The following is a 25107-nucleotide window of genomic DNA, read 5'->3' as shown; positions in this document are numbered from 1 at the left end:
AAGGGTGTCAATGAAATTGAATACAAATACGTTAATACCAGTAGCTTGCAACTTCTTCCTAAGCTTCATTTCTTATGTAGTCAGTTTTGACAACAGGTTGAAAAACATCTCAGAAAGCAGGTTGTGAGTTTCACAGGAAAGAAGAAATATCCTCCCCCCGCCCCAAGCAGAAATTTTGTAGAAAAGATGTGGTCTGTTCAATTGGGAGAGTGGAAGGAAAGCATTTTCAAAGAAAAACCGTGTTGAAATTCACGTACATCTAAGTTATAAACACATACGTGGTAGTTAAATGGTGATACAGTAAATACAAAGCAAGTGGGCAATATTAAATTCAAATTCTAAAGTGTCTAATAACAAATGAAGCATTTGTGTAGAAATACCTCCCTCTGGGCTATTAACGGATTCATGGCTCTAGGAGCTCCCCATTTTGCTCAGACTGTGCCTTTGGATTTGAAGGGAAGACATAGTTGTTGGGGGAGAGACACTAACTGAGCAATTGGAGCTAATCACCCCCTTGGTTTAGCAGATTAGACACTAATTTTCCTTCCAGGAATAGCCAGAATTACCTGTTTGTACAGTGCGTTCAAGTTGACTGATTTAAAATCTGAAGAAAAAACTTCAAAATTTGCTGTGTTGGTTTGAATAGGATATTGGCATTCCTGATTCAAGTAAAGAGCGTTCATCGTGGTACAAGGGTACCACAGAGGGGTTAGTGAAGAATAAATAGTGAAGACAAGTTCCTAGAGGTTGGGAAATGGTCACAACCAGTCCCAAGAGTAACTTGTATGCAGAGGTTTCTGAAGGGTTCCTTTGAGAGGCTGCGCATGTGAAGGCTTCACTTAATTGCTCGCTTACATATATGTGATGGCTTTGCTTGCTTGTGTGAGATGCAGGGAAGAAAAACATGTTCCTTGCTTGCAGTAGTTTCTAATGCAAGGTTGTCCATAAAACACAGCACAGAGCGAATCAATATGATTACTGTCTTGTTTAATATCATTGACAGTCATCAAAAGTAATTTTAATTTCGTGAGTTTAAAAAAAAATAATATTTGTAGACTAGACTGGTTCGATTCACAGAACAATCTGTATTTATGCTTAAGGGATGAGGTTTTACACAGAGGCAATTGCAAAAGCACACAGAAATCTATTACTGCACTTGTTGATAGATCTATGGACAGGTGTGTGGTTGAGGAAAAAGACAGCATACATCAGATTTGTGCGGGATGGGACTGCTCTTTGCTGACATCTGGCAGAAGATTTGGAATCTGGGACAGCTGCTAGCGCCACAGAATTGCAAACAGCTTTAGGACCTGAATGCAATGAAGATAAATGAGCTCCAGTTGGAAGCTGAATGGCCCTAAAGGTAGAAGCAGTAATGAATGCAGGCACTCTGAATGCTGTATGGGTAGGCTTGTGAGAGGTTGGGGTTTTTTTTTGTCCTGTACGTAAGTAAACATTCATTATTCTGGATTGCAGGCTATGTTATCGGTGTACTGACTAGTTTGAGTTTGTAAAGCTATGTGTTACTGCTTAGGTCCCTGAATTTGACATAGGTTTCATATTGTAGCTAGTCTGATGTTAACAACGAAGTATACTGGATTGCTCTACAAATCAAGTACTTAGTCTGTCCATCTACATGACCATACCATAGAGACTGAGTCAAGGGATAAGACAGCGTGATTTAGAGGTTTTCATAGTCTGACCAGGATGGACAATTTTGTGGGCTATTTTTATTTTCATGTCAGGTGATGTATTTTATTCTATTATGGATACTCTGCCTTAATTTGAAGGCATTTCTTATTGCAGCAAATGCAAAACTTAGAAAGTCTGTGGCGTGCTGGAGTAACCAGTTGCAAAAAGTGGACAGCTGTGGTGTTTACTTGGGCAGGCAGGCTTTAAGAGGTTCATTTTCTGTGTCTTTAGGGATAGAAAAAGTAACTCTATGTTTAGAAATTAAGCCCAGTTCAGGAGGTCTTCTTCCATCCTGTTCTCCACTGATTCTGCAGGGGATTAGAATGTTCATCTTCTTGACCATACCTCACCTAGAGCCTCCCTACTTCCGACTTCATGAAACAGCCATCGTTTACAATGTTTTTTCTTTTTTTTTTTTAAATCCAAGAAGATAGCCTAATGCTGGGTGCAAGCAGGGAAGCAGACACCCAGCACCTGTGTCTGTGCTACTGCCTGTCAAGCTTGAGCTATTATGCTATTAAAGAGCTTTAGGTGTCACATTTTTTTGCTTCCACAAAAATGCTGGTCCGTTAGCCTAATGAAAAGTTTCTGGATTTATGTCAGATTTCTAATGTGTATTTTTCTTTGTAAGGACCTTCATGTAATTTCAAGGGTGTATGAGATTCTGTAAACAAAGTGAAGCATGAGGTTGTGGGTTTTGATAGTTCCTTAAGAAAATCAGACTTTAAAGAGAAGATTTTCCAAGAAACGTTTGATATTCTCCCATGAGAAACTGCCAGAGACTCATAAGACAATGACGACTTCAAAGCTTTCAAAAAAATCCCCCCTTCTCTGTTCCTTCCTCCAAATTGTTTGTATTTGTGAAAAGGATAAATCTGTCACCTCTAGGTATTCCCACACAGCTGTCCCACATCATGCCTGGTGACTCCCACTCAAGAAACAGTTTTAGGTTATTGTTGTTTGCCTGGAACGGGGCTGAATCCAGTCTTTTCATTTAGCGTGACTTGAAAATTTGCCGTTTATTGCTGCTGCCACTAGCCAAGTGTATGGTATCTGCTGCCTCGTGGGCTGCCCTTCACCACTGCTGCCCCTGGTGTGCACCAGCTCTCTGCTGAGCAAGTGCTGAGGTTGGTTTCTTCCAGTTTCAGTCTTCCTGGTCTTCTTGCCTCGTTACAGAATTTTATTATTATTTTCTTAATGTGGTTGCAAGAAACTTGCTCTCTTATTTCACGTTTATGGTAATTCTGGTATGTTAATGAAAATGTAGCTTCATTTGACAATTTATGCTGTGGGTATAGAACTTGCCCTTACTGGAAGTGTACAGGTCTGCCAGGTGCTTTTGGCAGGGCTACACATTTGCACCTACTTTGCTGTTGTCCATGGGGAGGGAAAAGGAAACATGAAGGATCAGCACATCATATGAGAAGGGGGCTTGGTTGATAAATTAGCCTCAGCAGTGGGGCGGCTGAGGTGCAGACACATCCTGCTCCCTCTGCTTTGGAGCATTAATGCCTGGTGGACTGGACCTTGGAGGGAGGTGGCATCTTCACCTTCATGGTTAGATTTGCCACAGCTGCTCTCTCCTGAGGCCTCCACGTGTGACCTGTGCATATTATCCTGTCTTTCTTTAGAATTTAGTTATTATGACTTCTTATGACTTCTCCACTTTTTCAAGTTTGATGTTTTTCTGCAAATATGAAGGTGCTTAGAACTGAAGATGAGTACTTGACAGGAGTGTTAGCTGGCAGTGTTCACTGTAGTCCTCTCCACAGCTGAGGCTTTCCAAAAGCTTTACAAGAAGCTGAGAGTTACAAGCACGTGTGAGCGGTTTGCCTGGATTGCCCCTCTTTCTCCTTGCTGCTTCGCATCTCTTATCCTGTGGAAGATCTGGATTGAATTTGTTCCTTTCTAGTTCTCTGGTGCCTTCCTAGTTCTTGGCAACAGTTTATAAGCCATTTGAGTCAGTTTGAGTTGTCTCATCTGGTATTATATTGATAACTTTCATCTCTTTCAAATATTTCATTGCCATATGATCTGGGAGGCAAGGTTGGGCCAGCATCTGAGGGACCTTGGCCGCAGCTTTAGCTCTGTGGCTGGTCTGCTCGGTGGCTTTACAGGACAGTCCCATCATCCTGCTGTGCCTCAGGCTTCCCCACCTTTGAAAGGAGAATAGTGAACAGCATGCTGCCTTCTGTTTTGTGCTGTGAAAATGTGTTTAAGTAATACAAAAGAAGTAGAAAAGGCCTAGATACCTGGTACCATCTCCCGCTATAACAGGAGTCTTCAGGCTTTGGAAATCTCTTGCATCAAATGTCCAAACTTCATTGTCTGATCTAGAAGAGCAGAGTAGTTTACAGATCAGATTAGCATCTCTTCCACCATGAGCTCTGCTCACGTTTCTGACAGTGGCTTATTGCAATTTTGTGAGCCTGGTGGCCACTGCTTTTTCTTCTCCATTAATACCCTCCCCAGTTCATCAATGTCATCTTTCTGCTAGATTGTCTTTAAAATTCTCCATCCTCTGTCCAAACTTGATCCTTCTCCTCATCGTGACAGATGTTAGGTATCCTAATTCCCCCAGGTTTGTTCAATATTTGCTTAATGCTCTTCTGTTACATTCTGTGACCTTACTTTGCTGTCTTCCGAGATTAAAGTGATTTAGAGAAAGGTATGCAGCTTGACTGATACGCTGCATTATTTTAGAGAGGGTAATTGCAATAGTCTTTAAGGCCTCTTACATAAAGGCATAATAAAGATATTATACATAATAAAGATATTATGCTGATGTTATGACAGCACCATAGTAAGACTAGTGTCATATGGAAAAAACCTTAAATAATGCCCAATGCAGCATGCTGATGTTTAGATATGCATACAGATTAAAAAAGGAAAGGTCTGCTTTTAATTCTGTCAGTAGCAGATGCATGTAATCAGGGTGGCCAATACTTCTTGGATCTTTGTTTCCAAAGGGAAGCATGTGTGGTAACTGAATGGTTCAATATATATATATATATTATAAGGATTTCTATATTACTAACTTAGTAATAATAAACCTCTCAGCTGTATATATGGAGTGGTTTGGCTTATACATTTCCTCCATGATGTTTTTGGCTCCTAAATTTGGGTCTTTTTTCCTCGTTTCACTAAATTTACTGGCTTGAGTATGTGTGTGGCCCACTAGAACATCTAGTCAGAAGAACACTTACAGAACGGTTCAAGCTCTGTAATATGTCCTTGCATTGATGATTTAATGGTATCACTTGAACTGACTGGATTGATTCCTGTGTTTAGGGTTTAATGGAAGGAACAGATTTCTTCTTCACCACTTTAAATATATGTACCTAGCCAAAAACTGCTACTGTAGAAACACAGCAATTGTAGAGGTCCTTTCTGCTGTGTAGGTGCTGTCTGTGGTATATGGTGACTTCAGAAGAGCTTCTGAAACAGCTTTTCAATTAAAAAGGACATGGACCTTGTGTGCAGTGGCACATTTTAAATGTTGCTTTGTACTTCACACGCGTGAAAACCAGATTTATTTGTAGGTGGGCTTGGAGTCTTGCTATATAGAGCTTGGTGTCGTCTTCTGGAATTCCTGCCTCCAACTGCAGCTTTCTTGTTGGCACTTCTTGTCTCATAAAAAGATTTTAATTTAATTCAATTAAATTTATTTTATTATTTTAAAATATTCCTTTTACATTTGAGATTACAATGCCAGTTGAGGAAAAAATTGCCTCTCAGTAGTGTTTGGCATATGCTTGGATAGTTTTCACTACTACCTCCAAGCCTGTTGGGTAGGGCAGTGCTGGTTCATTGCAAAAGTTTGCCTGCGTTTTTTTTGTTCTCCTTCACTTATGCCTGTTGAGCTGATATGTGGAAGTGCACGATCCCTAATTTTTCATTCCCTTCATTCTCAGCTAAGCCGTCTTCCTTCCCCATCCCCCCCCCCCCCCCCCCCCCCCCCCTTTCTTTCTTTTAATAAAAGTGCTGTTGTAAAAAAAAATAAAATCTGTGGGAACAAATTAGTCAGGACACGGAAGACTGATGTGTAATAAATAGTATATCCTGCCGAAGACAGGACTGGCTTTATTCTGTCCTTACAGGGCGAACTGGTATCTTACTAAATGGCACTGTTCTTTGTAGTATACTGTAGAACTGGTGATGCGTTCACTAATACATAGGCTATCTTGTGCTTCATATTTTTCCCATAGGCTTCCCAATATTTGTAACCTCAGAGTAAAAGCCAGGGAATGATTGGCAGTACTCCTCTTGTGCCTCTGTTCAGCTGGAAAGTTGCACTTCCATTCATCTGTGTGCTACATGTTTTTTTAATGGTCATTGATCAGCATATAGAAGTCATGCGGAATGGAAATGCAATTACCAAGAAAGATAAATAGACAGTACCAGCAGGTTTCATCAGAAACCCAGCTAAAGTGTCAAAAGGCGGGGCAGGGGGGAAACGTGAAATAAAATCCTAGCATGATGTGTAACGTTTGACAAGTAAAAAAACTAATGGTCCTTGAATTAAAAAAAGGAGGTTGAAAGTTGTGCCAGTTAATGAAAAATCACAATGAATCACTGTTGTAGCTCTGCTCCCTTTTTAGGACAGAATAATTATTTAGCAGAAATGTGCTGTGTTAATGTGGTGCGAAAGCTGCACGGAAACAAAATTAGCAAGCCAATTTCTGAGGTTCCTTTCCATGGATACGAAGCAGACATCCACATTCAGTGAGTGGTGCTGGTGAGCTGGTGCAGGTGTAGCCTGCATAGTGACATAGTGAGGAAGGTGTGTTCCTTGGGGTGATCCCCTCCGTGGGAAATCAGATTTCCCTTGCTTTTCCCAACCAGCATTTTTGCTCTAGCTTCTTCTTGGCCCATCAGTGGCATTGGGCTAGGCTCCAGGTTCTAGAGCAGCTCTGGTCCCCAAAGGAAACAAAATATTTAGGCCATGTAATTGAGGTCATCTTTACCCCTCTGGCTTTCCTGCTTCACAGACCTTCAAGCAAGGGGGCAGCTGCAAAGGGCCAGAGAAGGCTGAGAGGACCAAAGGAAAAAAATGCTAATATAGCCAGGGGGGAATGATGGTCAGCAAGTGGTGAGTTGTCCCACCTGCTCTCTTCACCTTTTGTCCCTCTTTTGGAAGCCCTGTCTGTCGCTGATAACAGCCTGATTCATAAATACATAAAATTTAGTGTAATTCATTGAAATCTGGGCAGTGTTGTGCTCTGTTTCCAATGTGGTTTGGTTTCCTTTTCCAGGAGAAAAGGAATATTTCCTGATTGTGCAGTACTGTAGCCAGTCTATCAGCCTTACCCCCAGCAAGTGATTAGCCTGTGTATTTTGGAAAGTATAAAGTTTGCCTGGTTTTCTCGTCTTTGTGTGAGACATTAAAAAAAACCCACCAAACAACAAAACAACTCACAGTGGTTATTACTTCGTGTTAATGGTTATATGGTTAATTAGCTGCAAGTATATATGCCATCATGCTTATGTGCAAAACCCTTATAAATAAGTGATATGGTCTTCTTTTCCCTTACTCTTTTATCAGATATAAGAAACGTGTTTCCCTAAACATGGGTGAAACAGAACAGAGACCAACAGCTGGATCCCGGTTAGGAGCTCAGGAAAATGCTGGGATCAGTACCTTGGAGCATGGACAGAAACCACCTATGACACCTCCAGGAAAACTCGTCTCCATCAAAATTCAGATGCTGGATGACACGCAAGAAACTTTTGATGTTCCGGTAAGGACATGGAGGTTGGGGGGGGCTAAAGATTATTAAGGCATTTCTAAAAGTGCATGCTTTCAAACAGTTCTCTTTTTATTTCAACTGTGATTCTTTGGCTAATGAATTCGTGTTGCGGAGAAAATGGTTGTTATATCAGCATTAAATAGATGATGGTGCAATAGAATAACATTAAACAGTGAAGTGAACTGTAAATTACAGTTATTATTCTGTTTCTGTTTGAACAGTTTCAGAAGAGGTGAAAAGTGCTTGGTGGGTTTGTTTTGTTTTGATTTTTCTTCAAATATTACATCAGTAGTTTCCTCTGCTTTCTGAACCATTGATACATTTCGTTGGTACTGTTTCCTCTTGATCCAGTAAACCATAGATCTTATACAGATATTTTTTTCTTTTCCTTTGGCAAGTCCTTAGGATAGTAACTTGAAATCATCAAAGTTTTCACTAATTTCTATCATTCTGAGAGGCACCAAGTGCTCTCTCACACGTTGAGTGCAAGGAAAGAATCAAAGCAATCTCATCTGAAGTTTCTCTGTACCTCATTGAAATTAATCTAGGTCTGTACTTGCCAAGGAAACAGAGTGACTACTGCTTTTGTGTGTGTGTGTGTGATCAGAAGAATTAGTTTGAATTAGTTTTGATACAAAGACCGATTCTGTCTTACACTATCTAGCTGTTAGTAACCACTAATGATTTTAACATGCCCCGCTTTGCTAATTAACATGTAAGAATGTTGAACACTGTTGCTGTTATGAAAAGGTATTGGAATGTGTATTTTTGAAAGTCCTTAGGGTTCAGTGAATGGGAAACTGGAAACCTGAGTTTAAATTTCATCCTTGTTACTTGCATTTTATGTAGCTACGGTAACTTCCATGCCTTCATTGGCTCAGTTTTCCCTTTTGTGAAATGGGGAGTTACCAGTGATATACATAGATCTTGTACATATACCGCTCTGTAAAAGTGCTTATGGTCACTGAAAAACTGTTATCCCTGAATTAAAGATGAAGGAATTCTGGTTAGGAAAATCCGTGTTTAAAAAATGTTTTTTTTTTTTACCTGTTTATAAGGTTTGGTTTCTCTGTTTTGTGTGTGTACATGCACATGCTTTTTGGTCTGCTCTCTGCTGTTGATTGTGAACCAACTACAACTGTGTGTTCAGTCTCAGACTTTGTGGCAGTAGAAGGTAAATTCTCTGGACAGGCAAGTATGCGTGAACTGAACTGTCATCAAATGAAATGCTCGTGTATATAGCCACTTGTTATGCTCTTGTGCCCTTCAGGTTGCCTCTCAAATATCCATAGCAAACAGGCTAAAATTATCAGTCTTAAGGTAATCATCACTGTTCAAAAGTGTAGTTCTAGTTTAAATTATCAAATGCTAATGAAAGTCATGCTACTTATATGGTACAAATATCCCTATTATTCTGGAGACAACCTTTTTTTTTTTGCCTCCACAGCTGCTACTTCACCATGCTTTGGAAATGATGTGCAGTTTATAAGAGTTAATAATTCTATTTAACAAACACTTAGTAGGAACAATTTTGAGATCAAGTCCTTTTCATTAAATTGTTTAGAAGCAAACATAAGTAATGTGGATACTGGATAACTCCAGCTTTGCTTCTGGGACTTTGAGAAAACAGTATTTTTTCAATCTTCAATATTAGAAGACATCAACATTACTTTTGGTTTTTAAACTTCAGCAACACCTGGAAGACCTGGGTGTGTAAAGAACTCTCTGTTCAGACCACTTCAATATGATTATTTTCTGAGGCTTTTATTTCATAACTACCTCTATTCAAGGAAAGTCCAGGTGGTTTTCAAGTCAAATCTTGGTGAAATTTGCAGGATGCTTAGATTATAAAGTCTCTTAGAGCAGATTCCTAAAGCCTTTTCTCTTTAAGATATGCATAGTCAAATGGAGCAATACACATTGTTTTCAGTCTGCTCTGAAAGGCATTCATTTTTTAGTCCCATCTCAGAAAACTGAAAATTTTTTAATACATTGAGATGTTTATTCATGTTGGAAAACCCATGTTCCCATTTACAGGCTTGCTGATTTTAGCCAAATCGGTGCAGTATACATGGAAAAAGAAAGTGACACCTTTTCAATAAAGTATTTCAGGAGCAGCAAGCGCGCCTGTGGGCAGAGGATGTTAAACGTACATGCCTAAGCATATCTGTGGGCTTGCTTTTCAGTGGAGAAATAAAGGCTTTTTGCATGATTGAAGGTCTGAACTACTCTTTCTAAAACTTGAGCTGCCATGGTTATGAAAATAACCTTCCAAATATGACACAAGTATAAGCTGAGAAGGTTTTGTGTTTCCTACAGTTTTAGGAATTTTGCTGGATCATCTTTTTCTCTCTTAGCAAATGGGCCTTGTAGGAAGGTATGAAGCTGAAGTCATGCCAGTTTATTATTTGCTTGTGAAGTCTGTGTAAAAATAGAAACAGATACTGGTGCTACTTCTTCCTCAATTTGGGGGAAGCAGTGAAGTAGTTGGGACTATCCATCTGTCTAGTCCTCCTTCCTTGCTACTCCTACAATTTCTTTTGTTGTACGTTCACCACTAGCTAAATTAGTGGTGAAACATACATTAGCTAAAACCGGGAAAAGATCTTATCCCTGTGGTGTTTTTCTTAGGTTAGGTTTTGTTTTGTTTTCGGGTTTTTGTGTGTTTGGGAGGTATTTTGGTGGTTTTGTTTTTGTTTTTTTTTTTTTGGTTTGTTTGAGATTTGTTTGGGGTTTGTTTTTTTTTTTTTAAATGATCTTCCAGGAAGCAAGATTCGATACCCTTGCACTTAGGCAATCCCCTTTCACCCATCGTATGCAAATAACTTGTTTTTATTAGAGACAAATCCTTCTATGTCAGTTCTGTATATAATGGAACAGGAGAAAAACATGACCTACTTCCATTCCCACCCCCCCAAGTGCTGCTGCTCTTTGGGCTGGTTTAAAGTGAAGTAACTGGTGTCATTTGTCCTTCTAAAGGAAAGGTGATTCTTTTGGTGTTAGGGCTTTGGTGCTATATAATCATACCATGTCTGGCTCATTGTATTAGCTTCTCACAAGCCAAAAAAAAAAAAAAATTAAAAAAAAGAAAGATATCCACATGGCTTCATATGGGCCTGTAAATGATATGTTTTTTGCCAGGAAAAAAACCATAAAGTATATGGAAAGAGTTTGTATGGGAGACTTGAAAAACAGAAACCACAATGAAGGCCTTTTCATCAGTCTTTGCAAATGCAGTATGGTAAAAGGAAGGGTATGTAAGAAAAACCTTACATGCTGCTTGCAGTTCACAAACAGTATTTCATTGCAGAATTTCCAGACATTCCTGTATTCCAAAAAGCCAGTGAAAGCTTGAATAGATAATCTTGGATCTTTTACATCCAGTTAGCTGGTTGCATGACTCTTTTCAAGCAAATACAGATGCTTGTGGGGAGGCAGGGGAAAGGTAGGCACTGCAGCTTTCACCAAAAAAAAAAAAAATTAACTTCATATTTACTGCCTTTAACATAAAAAAGAAAGTATAAAACTCAACAGTTGTCTTTTTGAGCACGTTTTTGTCTATTCTGCCATGAGAAGATAAATTATGTAGAATATCCTCCCTCCTTTTAAGTTATTCAGCTTTCTATGACTGAATACCTTTATTTTGAGTCTGTTATGAACTCTCAGACAAGAGCTGGCTTCAGCTGCAGTTGTAGATGATTAGTGCCTGAAAATCAGGCCACGAGTTGAAAGTTCACGATCGTTCAGTACATGCAGCTGTTGGTCGCGGTGTTAGCTTCGTGGAGGGATTGCATGCAAGTGTGGAATAGGTTTTTTGCCTCTTGCTTTTTGTTTCTAATTTCTAGTTTGGCTGTATTTATTGAAAAATTAGTTAGATGTGCTAAGTGAAGACCGCAGAGGTCCAAAATACAGCAGTCTGTTTCAGCTAGTGTTTGGCTGAGTTAGGACTACATGATAGAATGGGCAAGTATGGTCCCTTTCTGCTAGGTAAGAGGACAACAATTTTTAGCTAAAATGACTAATGTGAAGGAGGAAGAAGATTATTTTTTTTTTTTTTACCCTTGTACACATAATGACTATAATATATGGACAGATCTTGGGCATTTTGAAAGGCTGACTTGTGAAACCCAACACTGCCAAATAGAGGCAAATATACGAGGGAGGGTGGAGGTGTACTCTTCTTGGTTTTGCTCTGGTTTTGTTTCTGTCAGTCTCATCCAAGTTAGTTGGATGAGAATGGGATTGATTCCATAAAATCGCAGTAAAACTTATGGACTTCCTTATGTTTGTTTTAATAGGGTCTCCCCATAGATTCAAACCAGTTTAGTCAAAAAAGAAATACAGTTTTTAAGGAACAATAAAAGTAGCTGATGGTTGCATCTACTTCTTCTGGGAAAGACAACTGTTTTAATGCTTACTGTTCATATCATTTTTACTCTTAGTTACTTTTATAGTTGTTTCCAGTGCCAGAAGCAGTCTGCTTAAAACTACTCCTAAGCAGAAAGAGTCAGTGTTGCTCCTTTCTAGGTCATGCTGAAGACATGACTGATTCTCATGTTAGACTGCTGGGATGATTTGGTGACTCAGACCAGGTTTAACCCTGACTGACATGATGCTTGTCACTGATCGTATCCTGCTCTCTGGGTGAATGACGCTGATGTGACTGGAATGATACTACTGATGCTAAATAGAAAGTCAGAGTTGTTTCCTTCCCATTAGCATCAAAGGTGAGATCAAAGTATATCACAGGAGGTAAGGATTCTTCTTTCGGTTAGGATCCGGTCTCTCTTAATTAAAACCAAACCAAAGTCCTCTTTATTGTGTCTGGAAGAAAATAGTTGCTGCTTCTTTGTGGCTGTCTTTTGGAAAGACCAAAACATACTTGCCTGTCAAATTACTCAAGTTTATTAAACATCTGGTTTGTGTCTTATGTAAACTTTCTTTCCCTCTGAATGTGTTCAAGCTTTGTGAAATATGCAGGGTTGGAAAATGTCATCTGCTTTGAGGGATTAACACCTGGTTTCTCAAGCAACAGGAGTCTCTTAATAGAAAGCAGGGTGAGGGTATAATCCTTAGTAAACATTGGTTGTAAACATTTCATTTCAATTTGCTTTTCTCTCAGAAGAGAAAGGCTTCTTCATCTTTAGGTTATCTTAGAGTAAAGACCAAATGGTCTTGGTCTACAACTCCTTATCTTCCACTGGAGTTCAGCTGTAGTGCCTTAGCAGGGAATTTCTGTCCTCAAGTCCCAAATTTTCAGAGAGGACTTCTGCTGAGGTCTGTGTCTTAAGACTAACATTCTGGGTGGGGCTTTTTTTTGGCTAGTTTTGTTTGTTTGTGCAGCCATATAATGGTGGTTCACGTTCCCTTTGTGGGGAGAATGCCTTCTATTAAGTGTAGTCCCCACCAGCTTCAGGCCAGTGTAAGTATGCCAAAAAAGGCTCAGTATTAGAAGGTCTCGGTACTTAACAACAAAGGTTACATGTGCTTTATCATAAATTTGCATGAGCATTGTGTTACTCTCTCAAATTCAAAATTTCAGCCACGGTTTTATAAATGTTTAAATTATTTTCTGTATCATTTATGGATTACAGTAATTGCATTGTCCAAGGTATTTACCCCTGTCCTCAATACACATATTATAACGAGAATAAAACAATTTTATAAAAAGAGCATTAGATAATAAGGAAATGCAGAAACATGAAACAGTGTTCTATGCTTTCTTAGCCAGCTTCAACTTCAATTCAATATGAATTGCATTTTTTTCCAGCTTAGGAAGTGAACAGCAGGTCAAATGTCAGTTATTCATCAGTCTGAGACTTTCTTTTCTTCTCATGCCTGAAATTATTTGGCCATCACTGTCAGACTATTTCTAATGAATATCAAGCATTTAAATATTCACTAATTGTCACCCCAACCCTGCTGGATCTTATGAAATTACAAGAAGGAAAGCTTCCCCCCCCCCCACCCCTGGTAATTCTGAAACACATCAGTTATGTTTTTCTCAGCAGAAGATTATTAGTAGATACCCAGTAAACTGTGATTTTTGTTGACAGATGATTAGAATGTCCTTGTTGAAAGACAGGAGATTTTAGTGACTTGCGTTAATAATTCATGTGCTTTTCAAAACGGAAGAGACGATAATCCACAAGCAAACTTCTGTAACCTGAGGCAGTTTAAACTGCTGATTTCTTTGTTACGATGTTCTTTGGAATGAAGAGAGTAAGTGGGAATATCATTTTAAGTGCCAGCAGACCCAGTCCCTTTTCAGACTGGATTGATGTATTTGAGGATAACTGGGAAATGAATGTAATTTTCTTGAACGAATTAGCCTAACTTGTAATCAGGGAAGGCTTCTCAAATAATGGCTTTTCACCTCTCTCTCTTGGTTCAGCTGACTCGCCAAGTCATGCATCAGTGCGTGAGGCGGCACAGAGCGAAGGACAGAGCTGGCACAGCGAAGGGCGGCTGTGGATGAAGAAGGCAGTGCTTGAGGGTTTCCGAATGCTGCTGCCCTGACCGCAGGGCTCAGTGAAATCATGCTGTTAATTTTGGTAATTACGTCTGTGCCTGTAAGTTGGTTTGCTCAGTACTGGTGAGGCTGGGTTGATGCTGTGGTGTGGGGAGCGTGGGTTCCCTCCCCGGCTATGGGGTGTTCCCCTTGGACACCCTGTATGGAGGTGGCAGCTTTCCAAGGAACAGTGGGAGGTGTTTGCCGTCTCTCCTCTTCAAAGTGTATATGTATGGGTGAGTGGGTAGTCAGTGGCAGAAATAGAGGCTGATTCTGCTGGGACTGTGTTTTCCTATTTCAGGGGTGATGGGAGGGATGTTCTGCCTCTGGTCAGAGGAAGGAGGGCGTTGAACTGCCTGTTGTGTGCTTCCTTCCTCCCCCCTGAGACTCAGGTTCATCTTTACCAGCTTTAAAGGTTTTAAAACTAGATGTCAAAGCCTCTGCTAATCACTCTTTCCTTCATAGCTGGGGTGAAAACATGGTACCTTCAACAGGCTGTTCGTCATGCCTGTCTCGAACATGTATTTTAGGATGAGATTAATTGTTCTCTGGAGGTGCTTGTATATCCCTGTAAGGTGAGTACGGCGTGATAGCTTAGACTTCATTTATCATCTAGGCACCTAACTTGTTCCACAGAAATTCCTTTGTTTCCTTGTAGTTCCCAACCGTGCCAAAGTGATATGTGAGTCTTCCCTGCACCCCGTAGCCGTCTGGCAATGCTGTCTAGCTCTGAAGGGCTGGACTGAGTGAATTATACCTGCTGTAGCGCTGCTTTTCTCTCTCCTAGCTGCAACAGAGAAGTTGCAAAATAAAGCGTGCTCCGGAGGAAGAGTGCATTGGTGCTGTGCTGCAGTGGAGCACACGCATGCTGTGATTTACGTAAGGCCATTTTTTGTCAGGATGAGGTGGTTGAGCTTAAGTTACTTTCTTTAAGCTCTCTATGAAAAACAGTTGTCTTTGCTTCTGGCCATATGCTCTAGAGGGGCATAATAAATGAGCGGGATAAGCTTCTGGGAAAAAATAGCTGCCTTCCTCCTCCTCCTGAATTAAGTAAGTGTGTGTTGTCCATAGCTAAAGAAATGCAGCGTAAGTGTGATGCTTTGCCAAGAGCACAATCTTATGTTAGACTTCAGGCATTTTGAAGCACACCCAGCTGATAGTCCTGCACTGAGCAAAAGATCAGAAAATTTGGGCTCAGATGTAAAGCACTACTGAGATGTGATTATATCACACAGTGTGATGAATCACCATTTAGAGCACTGTGAATTTCAATAACTTAAATTGCAAGTAAAAACATATCTCCCTGTAACTTGGTCTCTCACCTGTTTGAGAGATGAAGGAACCTTTATTGTGGAGTTCCCAGTGCAGTTGCTTTCCTCCATTATTTTGAACAGAATGGAAAGCTATCTGTGTAAACAAAGACTTAAGCAGCACAGGATAAAAGAATCGCAAAATGTTATCAATTGTCCATTCATTTCCCTTTCAATTAATTCTCTGTTGAATATGGCCATTTGTTAACAATTTTTGCAGGTGATAACACAACCTGTTGAAATGCCTCTCTGGTTTTATTTGCCTCCTATATGGGTTCCTTGCTCTGCTTCCAACCCTACTTTGCCTTTAGCTTGGGATGTTAATTTTTCTCTTTTCGGGCTGGCATTCTTCTCCGTATGTTTGTCAGAGGTCATCACCTGTGCTTTTTGTTTCCTCAAACCTTAAGTCTGCCACAAGCCTGCTCTTCCTCCCTGCTTCTGCAGGACACCTGAGTTGCTCAGGTGGTGAAGCCAGCTACTGGAGGTGGCATTCCCACCTGCTCTGCTGTGCTGGCAAGGATGCTTCTCTGACTGTGGTAAGGCAGCCTGCGGGGGCAACCCTGCATAAAAAGCTTTGTTTTTCACCGATTTAGTTAGAACCACGAGTTTGCTGCAGGATCAGATAGATACCGATGTGTGTGCAACGGAGGGAAGAGAAAGGACAAGACCATATTAGCTGTCTTGGTTCAGGCTTGGGTGAAGCTGCTGTGGAAACACATAGCTGCAGAGGTGGAAGAGAGAAAAATGTTAGGAGCTCCTCCAACCCTTGAAATGCTTAAGAATATGACTTTATATTGATTCATATTTTAGCACTTTGTTTTCTTGTTGGTATCTCTTGTTCCTTCCTTGCTTGGTGCACTGGTACATGCAGCCTTATATTGCTTTTCCTCATCCTCTCTGCGTCTCCACAGCTCCTTTGCAAAGGCTGGTTCAATTCCTTGCTATTGATATTCTCCAAACAAACAGGAGATAGCAGTGCAGAAAGATGTGGGAGTCCTGAGTGTATCTTCTAGGTCTTCAACCATCTTCATTCTCAGTATGATCTCCTCCCTCAGAGCAGTATCCGGTTGTTGTATTAAAAGTCATGTGTTGGACTGTATAGAGGAGCAAGTGCTCATCACTTTTAAAGGCTGTATCTACACTGCAGAGCTGGGGACACTTTCTGCAATGGCGTAGTCAAATTCTCATCCATACCCAAGCTCTGCAAGTGGAATGATATATCCAAATTTTACGTAATATAATTTGTGGTTTTAAAGTGAAATTTGGCCAGTTCAAAATAAACTGTGAAAAACCTACAAGTAGGATGAAGTGGTAAAAGCAGTATGTCTTTGTCTAATCTTGGTACAGTCAAAAGGAGCTCCACCACTTGTCAGGTTTAAAAGCCTTCAGAAGGACTTAGTAATGGGCTGCTTACCTGTAAACCTGTCTCCACTGCTCCAATGAGGTGCCTTGACAAGGCTGTGATTACAATACGCATGCACAATTAAATGATGCTTTTGCATGCCAGTGCATAAATCACATAAAATGCATGGCTGAAAATGCCTGCCAAAGCCTTTGTACGTATTTGAATAAGGCTAGAGTGTTAAAATCATTCTTGGATAAATATGTCAATTTTTGAATAAAAAGTGACGCGTGAGGCACACATCAAGCACCAGATAACTCAGTGAATACAAACAGCAATAGCAGAAGTAGATTACAATATCTTCTTTTCTTATCCCCACGCCCAAAAAGGGGGCTTTGACTGATAGAAATTGCACAAACATAATGCAGCCGGAATATAAAAAGCAAATGGTGAGTTGTGACTTAGTGCCAATTTTCTTTTTGATGGCCTGTTGGCAGACGCAAATATTCATGCAGCACACAGCAGCAGGCAGTTTTTTCTCCTTATTTCTTTCACTGTTACTTTCTCACCTGGTTTTCTGATTGAACCTGGAGTCCTTTCTTCTTTTTTCTCATCAGTTTGCCTTGCTTTTGTAATTCTGGTCCTGTTCTCATGCCGTATCTTCATATGGTTCTTGCTGAATTTATTTATAGTAATCTCTGTTGAGTAGACAGTGGACGGTATTTGTGTGTAGATGTTACTTAGTATTCAGAGGCTAGTTCTTCATGCCTAAAGGGGGACATCTTTTGCTCTTAAATGACTCTTCATTGCTTCATTACCTGGTGCAGATGCTCCGTTTTATTCCCTTCTGTCATCTCACCCCCATCTGACTTCTCAGTTTTGTCCTTTTTTAGACAGCATCCATCTTTGTATCCTCTGTGTGGACAAGTTGTATAGCTCCTTGTAATACTTGGTTACAGAGCTCTCTTTCTGGTCTTTTACAAGGAGCACATTTGGGCAGAGCCCCTGATACTGGGTCTGTAGTGACTGTAAATTAGGAGAGCACCTTCCCTTTCTGATTACTGGAAGGGATAAGCCAGATCCTCACCCACTGTGCATTGTCTTAGATTGTCTGGAGTTACTGGACGTAAACTGGGTTACATTATGTGATGACGTGATCCAGGGGTCTCCTCTGAGAGCATTGCCTATTGAAATTCATCTCAGATATCACAGTTTTGGTGAATAGAATTGAAATAAAAGGGATTTTGCAGAATTAACTTAAGTTAATACACGTAAACTGATGTGAAAGAGAATACTTTGGCAAACCTTATAGGAAAAGATATCTGATGGGAATTATAAGGGGACCTTATCAGGTAGCTTATAGCGTTGAATTCACACAGCTTAATGCTGGAACCAGGGATAAATGTAGCCTGGTGTTTTATGCTCTTAGATGTTCCAGAGTGATTCAGAAACACCTCTGCATTTAGGGACAAGCACTGGTGGCTGGCAAAAGAAAACACTTCTCATGAAAGCACTTGAATAACTCACTCAGCATGATAAAGACTGGAAAGGACCTCTGGAGGTTCTGTGGTCCAACTCTTCACTCCAGGTAGGGCCAGCAGTGAGCAGATTGCTCAAGGTCCCTAAGAAACACTAACGGTAAGGATTCAGGACTACTGTGTTTTAGGAACTTTTTTGGAGAGCCTTAGTTGAAGTTCACAGTTACCGGTTGAAGATCTGTCACTTTTAAGCCTGCAACTGGCAACTCTGAGGTAGAAAGTTTCAGGTTTCTCTGTGGCAAATGGGCGTTTCCAGCTATATCTGTGGGCTTATAAAAGAAACAATCCAATAGTCATTTTATAAATGAGAGACATGTCATAAGCTTGCTTATGTTCCAGAGTTTGTCAAACCCTTCAGATTTTCTTCCTAGTTTTTTACTTCATGTCAAAGTCTAACGTTGGGTATGTGTGCTTTGAAAGACTATGGAAGATTCTAAAAATAAAACTGAAGTGGAAAGCAGACGCTTCAAATGGCTGATTGTGTCACAACATGTTCAACTCCGTGATTTTGACAATCTCGGGGAGAGCAAGGTAGAAATACCAAGCTGCAGCAGAGCAGGCTTTGTGAACAGGAGAGACTTTCATAACTGCAGCTGCTTAGAAAAAGTCAACAAATTCCCCCTGAAAAATCTCCTGAAAACCTGGATTCACACCAGCTGTGGAAGAGCTAAGTTTTCAGACTTTTTTTTCTGTCAAGTCAAACTGGATTGCTCTTGTTAGAGAAATAGAATTAGGAGCAGATAATCTTTGTTTCACTAACGTAAGCTGCGTCTAGCCATTACCATTTCTTCTTGTATCCGTTCCATGAAACAAATAACATTGAACAGATATATGCCTTTCAGTGGAAAGGTCACTTCTCTGCAGAACATTTAGAATCTGTACTGCTTGTGTTTCATTACAGGGAAGATCACATACGCACAACTTAGCCAGGAGAAGTGACAAAAGGTTACTGAGGAAACAGTTCAGCATTTTCTTGGGCTGAGGGAACAAATCTCTGAGGGGTCAGTGAATGCTGTTGTTGCTAATTGCACTGAAACGACTGATTTCCCGTATAGGTATAGCTGTGAAGTAAATTGTTTGTATGTGTTTTGGATTTGGTGAGGAGTTTTTCTTCCCATTTCAGCTTCTTCTATTTAGGATGCTGTGGGGGAAGAAAAAAAACAACCCCCGAACTCAAGGCCTCAGCGGTCAGATTTTATTAAGAGTCAAGCTGAAAGTTCAGTCAAACTCCTTCAGCACTCTCAGAATTAATCCACTAGCCTGTCATATAATTACTTGAAAATGGAGTTTGTTCACCTGACAATAAAGTAGCATGAAAGGATTAAATAACTAAAATAATTAACACAAACTTAATACTTTTGAATCTGTTGATAGCTTAGGTGTTAACATTTAAATTTTCTGTTTCAAATTAGCAGGACGTTTTAACAGGAGATGCTCATTTAACAGGAGATACCTGCCTAATTTGATTGTGAACTATGATTATTCCTGAAGATAAATAACTCTTCCTCCTCTCCTGCAAACATCTTAGCACTGCTCACAGGAATTAATTTCTCCTTCTTAGCCATCAGATCCTCACGTTGATATTTCCCAGGTGAACAGATGTTACCAGTTACTGCTGTTTTCATCTGGGGGTATTTGAAGACCCTGAAAAGCTGCCTAGTGATGGTGCAAATTCCTTGGAAAAGGTCATGCGTGTAGAAGGCAATACTGTATCAATGCACTAACTTCTTGTAGAAAATGGTCCATGGATTCGTGGCCACTTGTTGCCATGGGCTGAAAACCACTGGACTAAACACATGAGGTGCTTGGGTACGAATATAGCTGTGTTACCTCAACATATAAGCTATTTTTCACTCTTCGTCATCAGTCACACTTGCACACAGTATTCTGGCCCTGAAGAACTGTAGAGGGAATGCCTTTGCCTTTGCTTTCAGGCTTCAGTCCAGGAGCTGGTTGTTTCTTTTGGCTTCCTGTACTGGTAGGTAAGAGGACCAGAGAGTGAACTGGAGCACTAGGCCCATGATTTTCCACACTCCTTAGTTGTTAGCTGGGTTTCTGGCTGCTTAGGCTCTTCCAGGGAGATCTCTCTGGGATAATTCTAGCTTTGAGTGAGGACTTGTCCTGACCTGTACGTCAGTACATGCATTTCTAGTTTTTGGGGTTGGGGTTGCTCCCTCATCCTCTTTTATTTACCACTGTAAGGATAGCCCTGGGTACAGCCAAAGATGTAGCGACTCTTCTAGCGTGCCAGATAGTAAGCTTGTTGCCTTCATTTTCTTCTTATGTTGTTTCTGTGTACCCTGACCCTCTCTGATAAAATCATTTCATGGAAACATAAATGCCCTGAGTAAGGCTGGTGGTCCTTCTGGCTTAACATTTTGTCTCCCACCCTGGCATGTGAGCTGGCCCCTCTGCCTTTCTCTCATTATTCCCCAGTGTTCAAAGTCCCTTTTGAACCTGCTGATGCCTCCTACCTCCACAATTTTCCGTGGCAGAAAGTTCTAGCAGTTTGCTGCTGCTTATATAAAGAAGGTCCTTCTTTTACCTCCTCTGAACTGATGTATTATTTTCATCAACTGTTCCCCTTATCTCTGCTTTTTAAGTTTTGAGCTATTCTATTTAAACTGTACCACAAAAATGGGCCACTTATTATTATTTGGGACAATAGCGTTTTAGTGAAAAATAATCTCTTTGGTCATTGATTGACTAGGAGAGTGGTAGGTGAAGAAGATGAGTCTGTTTAGGGGAGGGCAGACCTATTTTGGTGACAGATAAAATGCAGGCAAGAGAATGATGGAAAAAAGGGTAGGATAGGTGGGAAAAAAGGGCATCTGAAGATGCAAATATATAAGAAAGCACATTAAAAGAAGGGGAAAGAATTGTTCTGGAGTTGTATAAGTCTGTCACTTTCCCAAATTGATTTTTTTTTTCTTTTTTTTTGGCTGTACTTGCAACATGGGTGGTCTGATGCATTCCTGTCTTCAACATCACAGCATGACACAGTCACATAAAGGAAGAGCACTAGAAAATAACAGTGACTGTACAGCGCAGTCAGTGTCAGAATTGGAAGCAGAATCCCTCACTCGCTCCTCTGTTTAATTGTTTCCTATCAGATGCTTACACATAGCAGAGTTAATGATGTAGCTCTTAAAAATCACTGCAAATTTCAAGTCTGTTACATTAATATGATTAATTTGAAATAAAAGCTGTAGCTAAGATACTGCTAAAGCACAGTTGCATATACGGCTGTAAAATTGTATGTGCAGCCTGTTCCTTTCTCTCCACGTTCTGTAATGGCAGAAAGGGACTGATCTGTTAATTTTATTTTTGGCAGTATCAATACAGGTGTCAGGAGAATGATCTTTTAAATAATACATTGAATTTAAATTATAATGGTCTAAAATATATTTGCGTGAAGAAAATAACTTCAATAAAAATAGCCCAAATAACCAAATCAGTAAAGATACCCCAAAAGAATGGACACTTGACTTCCAAAACGAAACCTAAGTGATAAACTTAACAGTAAGGTGGTGGAAATCACCTTACGCCAGTTCCATACTTTCAAACATTGTAAGCTGCGGCAGTTTTAAAAAGAAACCCAGGCTTCTGAAAACGCAGGTGATGGAGAAAAGAACTATGATTTGGGTTTATTTTGATTTTTGAACCTGCTTGTCTGAGAGGCAGTTTAAGGTTTTGAGTTCTTGGAAAGTAAAAAGATTGGGGGGTTTTCGATTCCCTCCAGGAACTGCCTGCCCCAGTTGCTTGAGGGAGTTCATCTCCTACTTGGCTTCCTATCTGCTCGTTGCCTCTCTCTGCTGCCCCCGTTTTCACACCAGGGTAAGAACCCTGTGGCTCTCCCGTCCCCTCTTGTCCCTTCAGGGCTCAGCTTCTCATTTTCCAAGGCTCCTGCCCCTATTTTAGCCTCTTGCCAGTTGCCCAAGGAGAAGCTGCCACAGGATGCTGAGTCTTGCTTGCCGTGTGAGTGCTGACCCTTGGGAAGGAGATGGAGGATGGTGCAGCCTGGCTCTTGGAGGATAGGCTGCCTTCTCCAGAAGGGCAGGGAAGTGAGGCAAGAGCAGTTGGAGTGAGTTTCCCAGCATCCAGCTGAAATGACCAACAAGGTAATTCCAAATTACCAGAAGGGTAGGTTTCCTGCTGCCGTGGCAACAGAAGTTCCAGTTCTGTATGAATTTGTGATTCATGGAAAAATAAGGTAAGAATTGACAGGGCTAGTGCTGCTTGTCCTTCTGCGCTTTCGTTTTCAGTTTCTCAGTGATGCTGTATTTGAGATAAAGACATTGAAAGGGAATATTCATGTTTAAAACAAAATTGGAAATGTTTGGTTTTCTTATGTTCTTTTTAAGAGAGTGGAAACATACTCATCCTTGGTACAAGAAAGCTTTTATTGAGCCAAGCTTGAGCTAAGTATGATGAGAAGTCAATAAAACTTGTAAGTAGCTTGAAGGTTTTTCAAGTTTGCATGAACTTTTGTCCCGTGAGCCTTTGTCCTGCAAAGAAAATGTTTAGCTTGAAGGTTAAGATGAATTAGGTGACTTTTGATTACCCAAAGAATGAAGGCTGTGTTCGTACCCTCATTCCTGTTCCTTTGCATATGGTTCTTTCATCCATTCAGTCTGTGCTAGTCAAGGAGGAGGACTGTTTGAAGAAGGCACTATAGAGCACTCTGTCTCTCATCCAGCAACAGCTGAATACTTTATGGAAGTATATTAAGTCCTTGACAGGAGAAGGTAGCCAGCTGGCTGCTGCAGCAGGATGTTCTTGTTCTCCCTCACAACCCAAAAGGAGGAGTTGGCAGAGGGCCTGCCGAGTTTGCTGAGGAAGAGGGAAGGCACAGACTCTCGCAGTATTTTAACTAGGTGGGCCGTTAACCAAAAAAATAAAGCAGAAAGCACACGTTGCAAGTCTGCCCAGGCCACCAACTGGAGAGTGGTAAAGGGCTGACTTTAATATGAGTAATTACCACCCAAGAGCTTCTGTGGTTTGGGGTAGCTCAAGAATCTGCTTGCTTAAAGGTTGCAAACAATTACAGTAACTATAACAGTATTTATCCCATTTAAAACAGCATGCAGAGTGGTGGTGTCTCACTGGTTAAAATTGTGATGTGGCAGTTCTACAAAATTTGGAGTTTGGAGCTTATTTGACTGTCCTTTCTTGTCCTAATGAGTACAGTTCAAGTCAAGATGTCAGTGTGGGTTACTGAGAAAGATAATTGAAAAGAAAGGAATTCACATTATAATTGGCAAGTTCAGAAAAGAGAGAGCACTGGAACAGCACTCACCATTTCATTATACCAAGTTTTGAAATGATACAAGATACTATCCAGTTGATCATCCAGTTCCAAAAAGCAAGCAGGTGAAAATAGCTTTATGGCACAACCAATTAGCATGAAAATAGGTATATATTTTGGGGGTGGATGACCAAATAAAAGTACCAAGGTACAAGTATTTGAAACAAACTAAGCCTCAGGTCATTAATTTACAGCCTGTTCTTCGCTGTGTGCTTCCTTGAATGAACTCTCCCGAGAAATGCTGTGTGGATGCTTCATTGAGTGATAAAATGAAGCTCCTCATTTAAGCACTGAAGTCGGTGGTCCAGGAGATGTTCTCGGTAATGTGATGAATGAATCCCTACTGGCTTATATAGACTCAAAGGACAAACCAGTTTTGGGTTCTGTGTTCCTAGATGATATTCAGTGACCTCCACTGTATTTTGGAACAGTCCGTCTCTCCAGGTTTTTCACAAGTACTGAAGATAAAGATGAGATTAACAATAAGTGCAGAGGCCTGTATGGATTTTTAGAAATAGAGGTCTGTGTACTTGAAAGGTATTTGAAACAAGAGGCTCAACCATTACAAATATGCATTCAGATTATATAGTTCTTTGAATACATAGTCATAGTAAGCCTCTGTGTCCAAGATCCAGGTCACCATCTATGTAGATGACTAAGTATTCGTGTGGTCTGGACTGACCTTTCAAAAGTCAGGAAATACTGCTCTGAATTGCTTTCCCCTAATTTTCTTTTGATTGACCTCTTGAATAGGAGGGTTAGGAAAAAACCCTGAATGCTGGTATCAGTTTACTCTCCCTTCCCAAACTGGCAGAATTAAAATAAAATCTAATACTTTTGTGCTAATTCACAGGGAATCGGATGTGTTAATTAAAAAAAAACCAAACAAACAAAAAAAAAACAACCAACAACTTTTGACCCTTAAATGAACTGGTTACAGCTCTGGTTTAAGATTACAGGTTGTTATAATGGGTGCTGATTTTAGCTCTATTTTATTTGCTGTTCATCCACTTCACAAGATTACAGATTATCTGGCACTGTGTGATGCAAATAACCAATCTGCTTGAAAATAGCAGAACCATACAGAGGTGGGTGAGCTGAGTTGTACATCCATCTGAAGTCTGTTTTTCCTTAACATTCATTAGCAGCAAGCACATTCACACTGGAAGTAATTAAAAATATGGGAATACTTTATGTGTGCAATGTAAATGTACCTACTAATTGACATGTTGAAAGTAACTTTGACTCTTTGTCAAGCATACTGTGTAGTCTTTGCTTGCAGATTTATTTTGCAGCTTGCAGACCCACTTCAGCTACTACTAAAGCTCCGTGGGCAAAGGTTGAGAGGAGGGTTGGGAATTTATTGTGTTTTTTCAGTTGTTCAGAGAGGACGGAAAGGATACAGCTCGCGTTTCTCTTAGCAAGTTGAAGGAATTTCAGCCCTTGTTTTTAGACTCACAACTGGTTGAGGCTTCAAAGCCCTATATGTGTGAAAGAGAGTAAAGGAGGAAAGGAGGAATACACAGCAGTGCTAATCTTATGTTAACATAAGCGTAAGGGTTGAAACCCCAGCTGTAAGAAAACATTTGTGGTAGCAGAGGGGATATTCAAGACACATGCATTCAGTGCTCTCAGAGGCAGGTAATGCATCATAAA

General features: G+C 40.4%; 1 protein-coding gene across 5 annotated transcripts in view; it reads left to right on the top strand.

Annotated features, from left to right (window-relative positions):
* The first annotated feature begins 7262 nt into the window (after positions 1 to 7262).
* Positions 7263 to 25107, top strand: part of FARP1 (FERM, ARH/RhoGEF and pleckstrin domain protein 1) — a 174281-nt gene continuing 156436 nt past the window's right edge. For all 5 annotated transcript variants that reach the window (XM_074153758.1, XM_074153676.1, XM_074153599.1 and 2 more), the window contains exon 1: positions 7263 to 7433. In XM_074153758.1, the coding sequence (XP_074009859.1) occupies positions 7263 to 7433 (171 nt within the window). The remainder of the gene's footprint in view (positions 7434 to 25107) is intronic.

This window comes from Numenius arquata, chromosome 1 (genome assembly GCF_964106895.1).
Source record: "Numenius arquata chromosome 1, bNumArq3.hap1.1, whole genome shotgun sequence".
Taxonomy (NCBI): domain Eukaryota; kingdom Metazoa; phylum Chordata; class Aves; order Charadriiformes; family Scolopacidae; genus Numenius; species Numenius arquata.
Note: the sequence above shows the minus strand (reverse complement) of the source record. Positions and strands in the feature narration are given on the sequence as shown.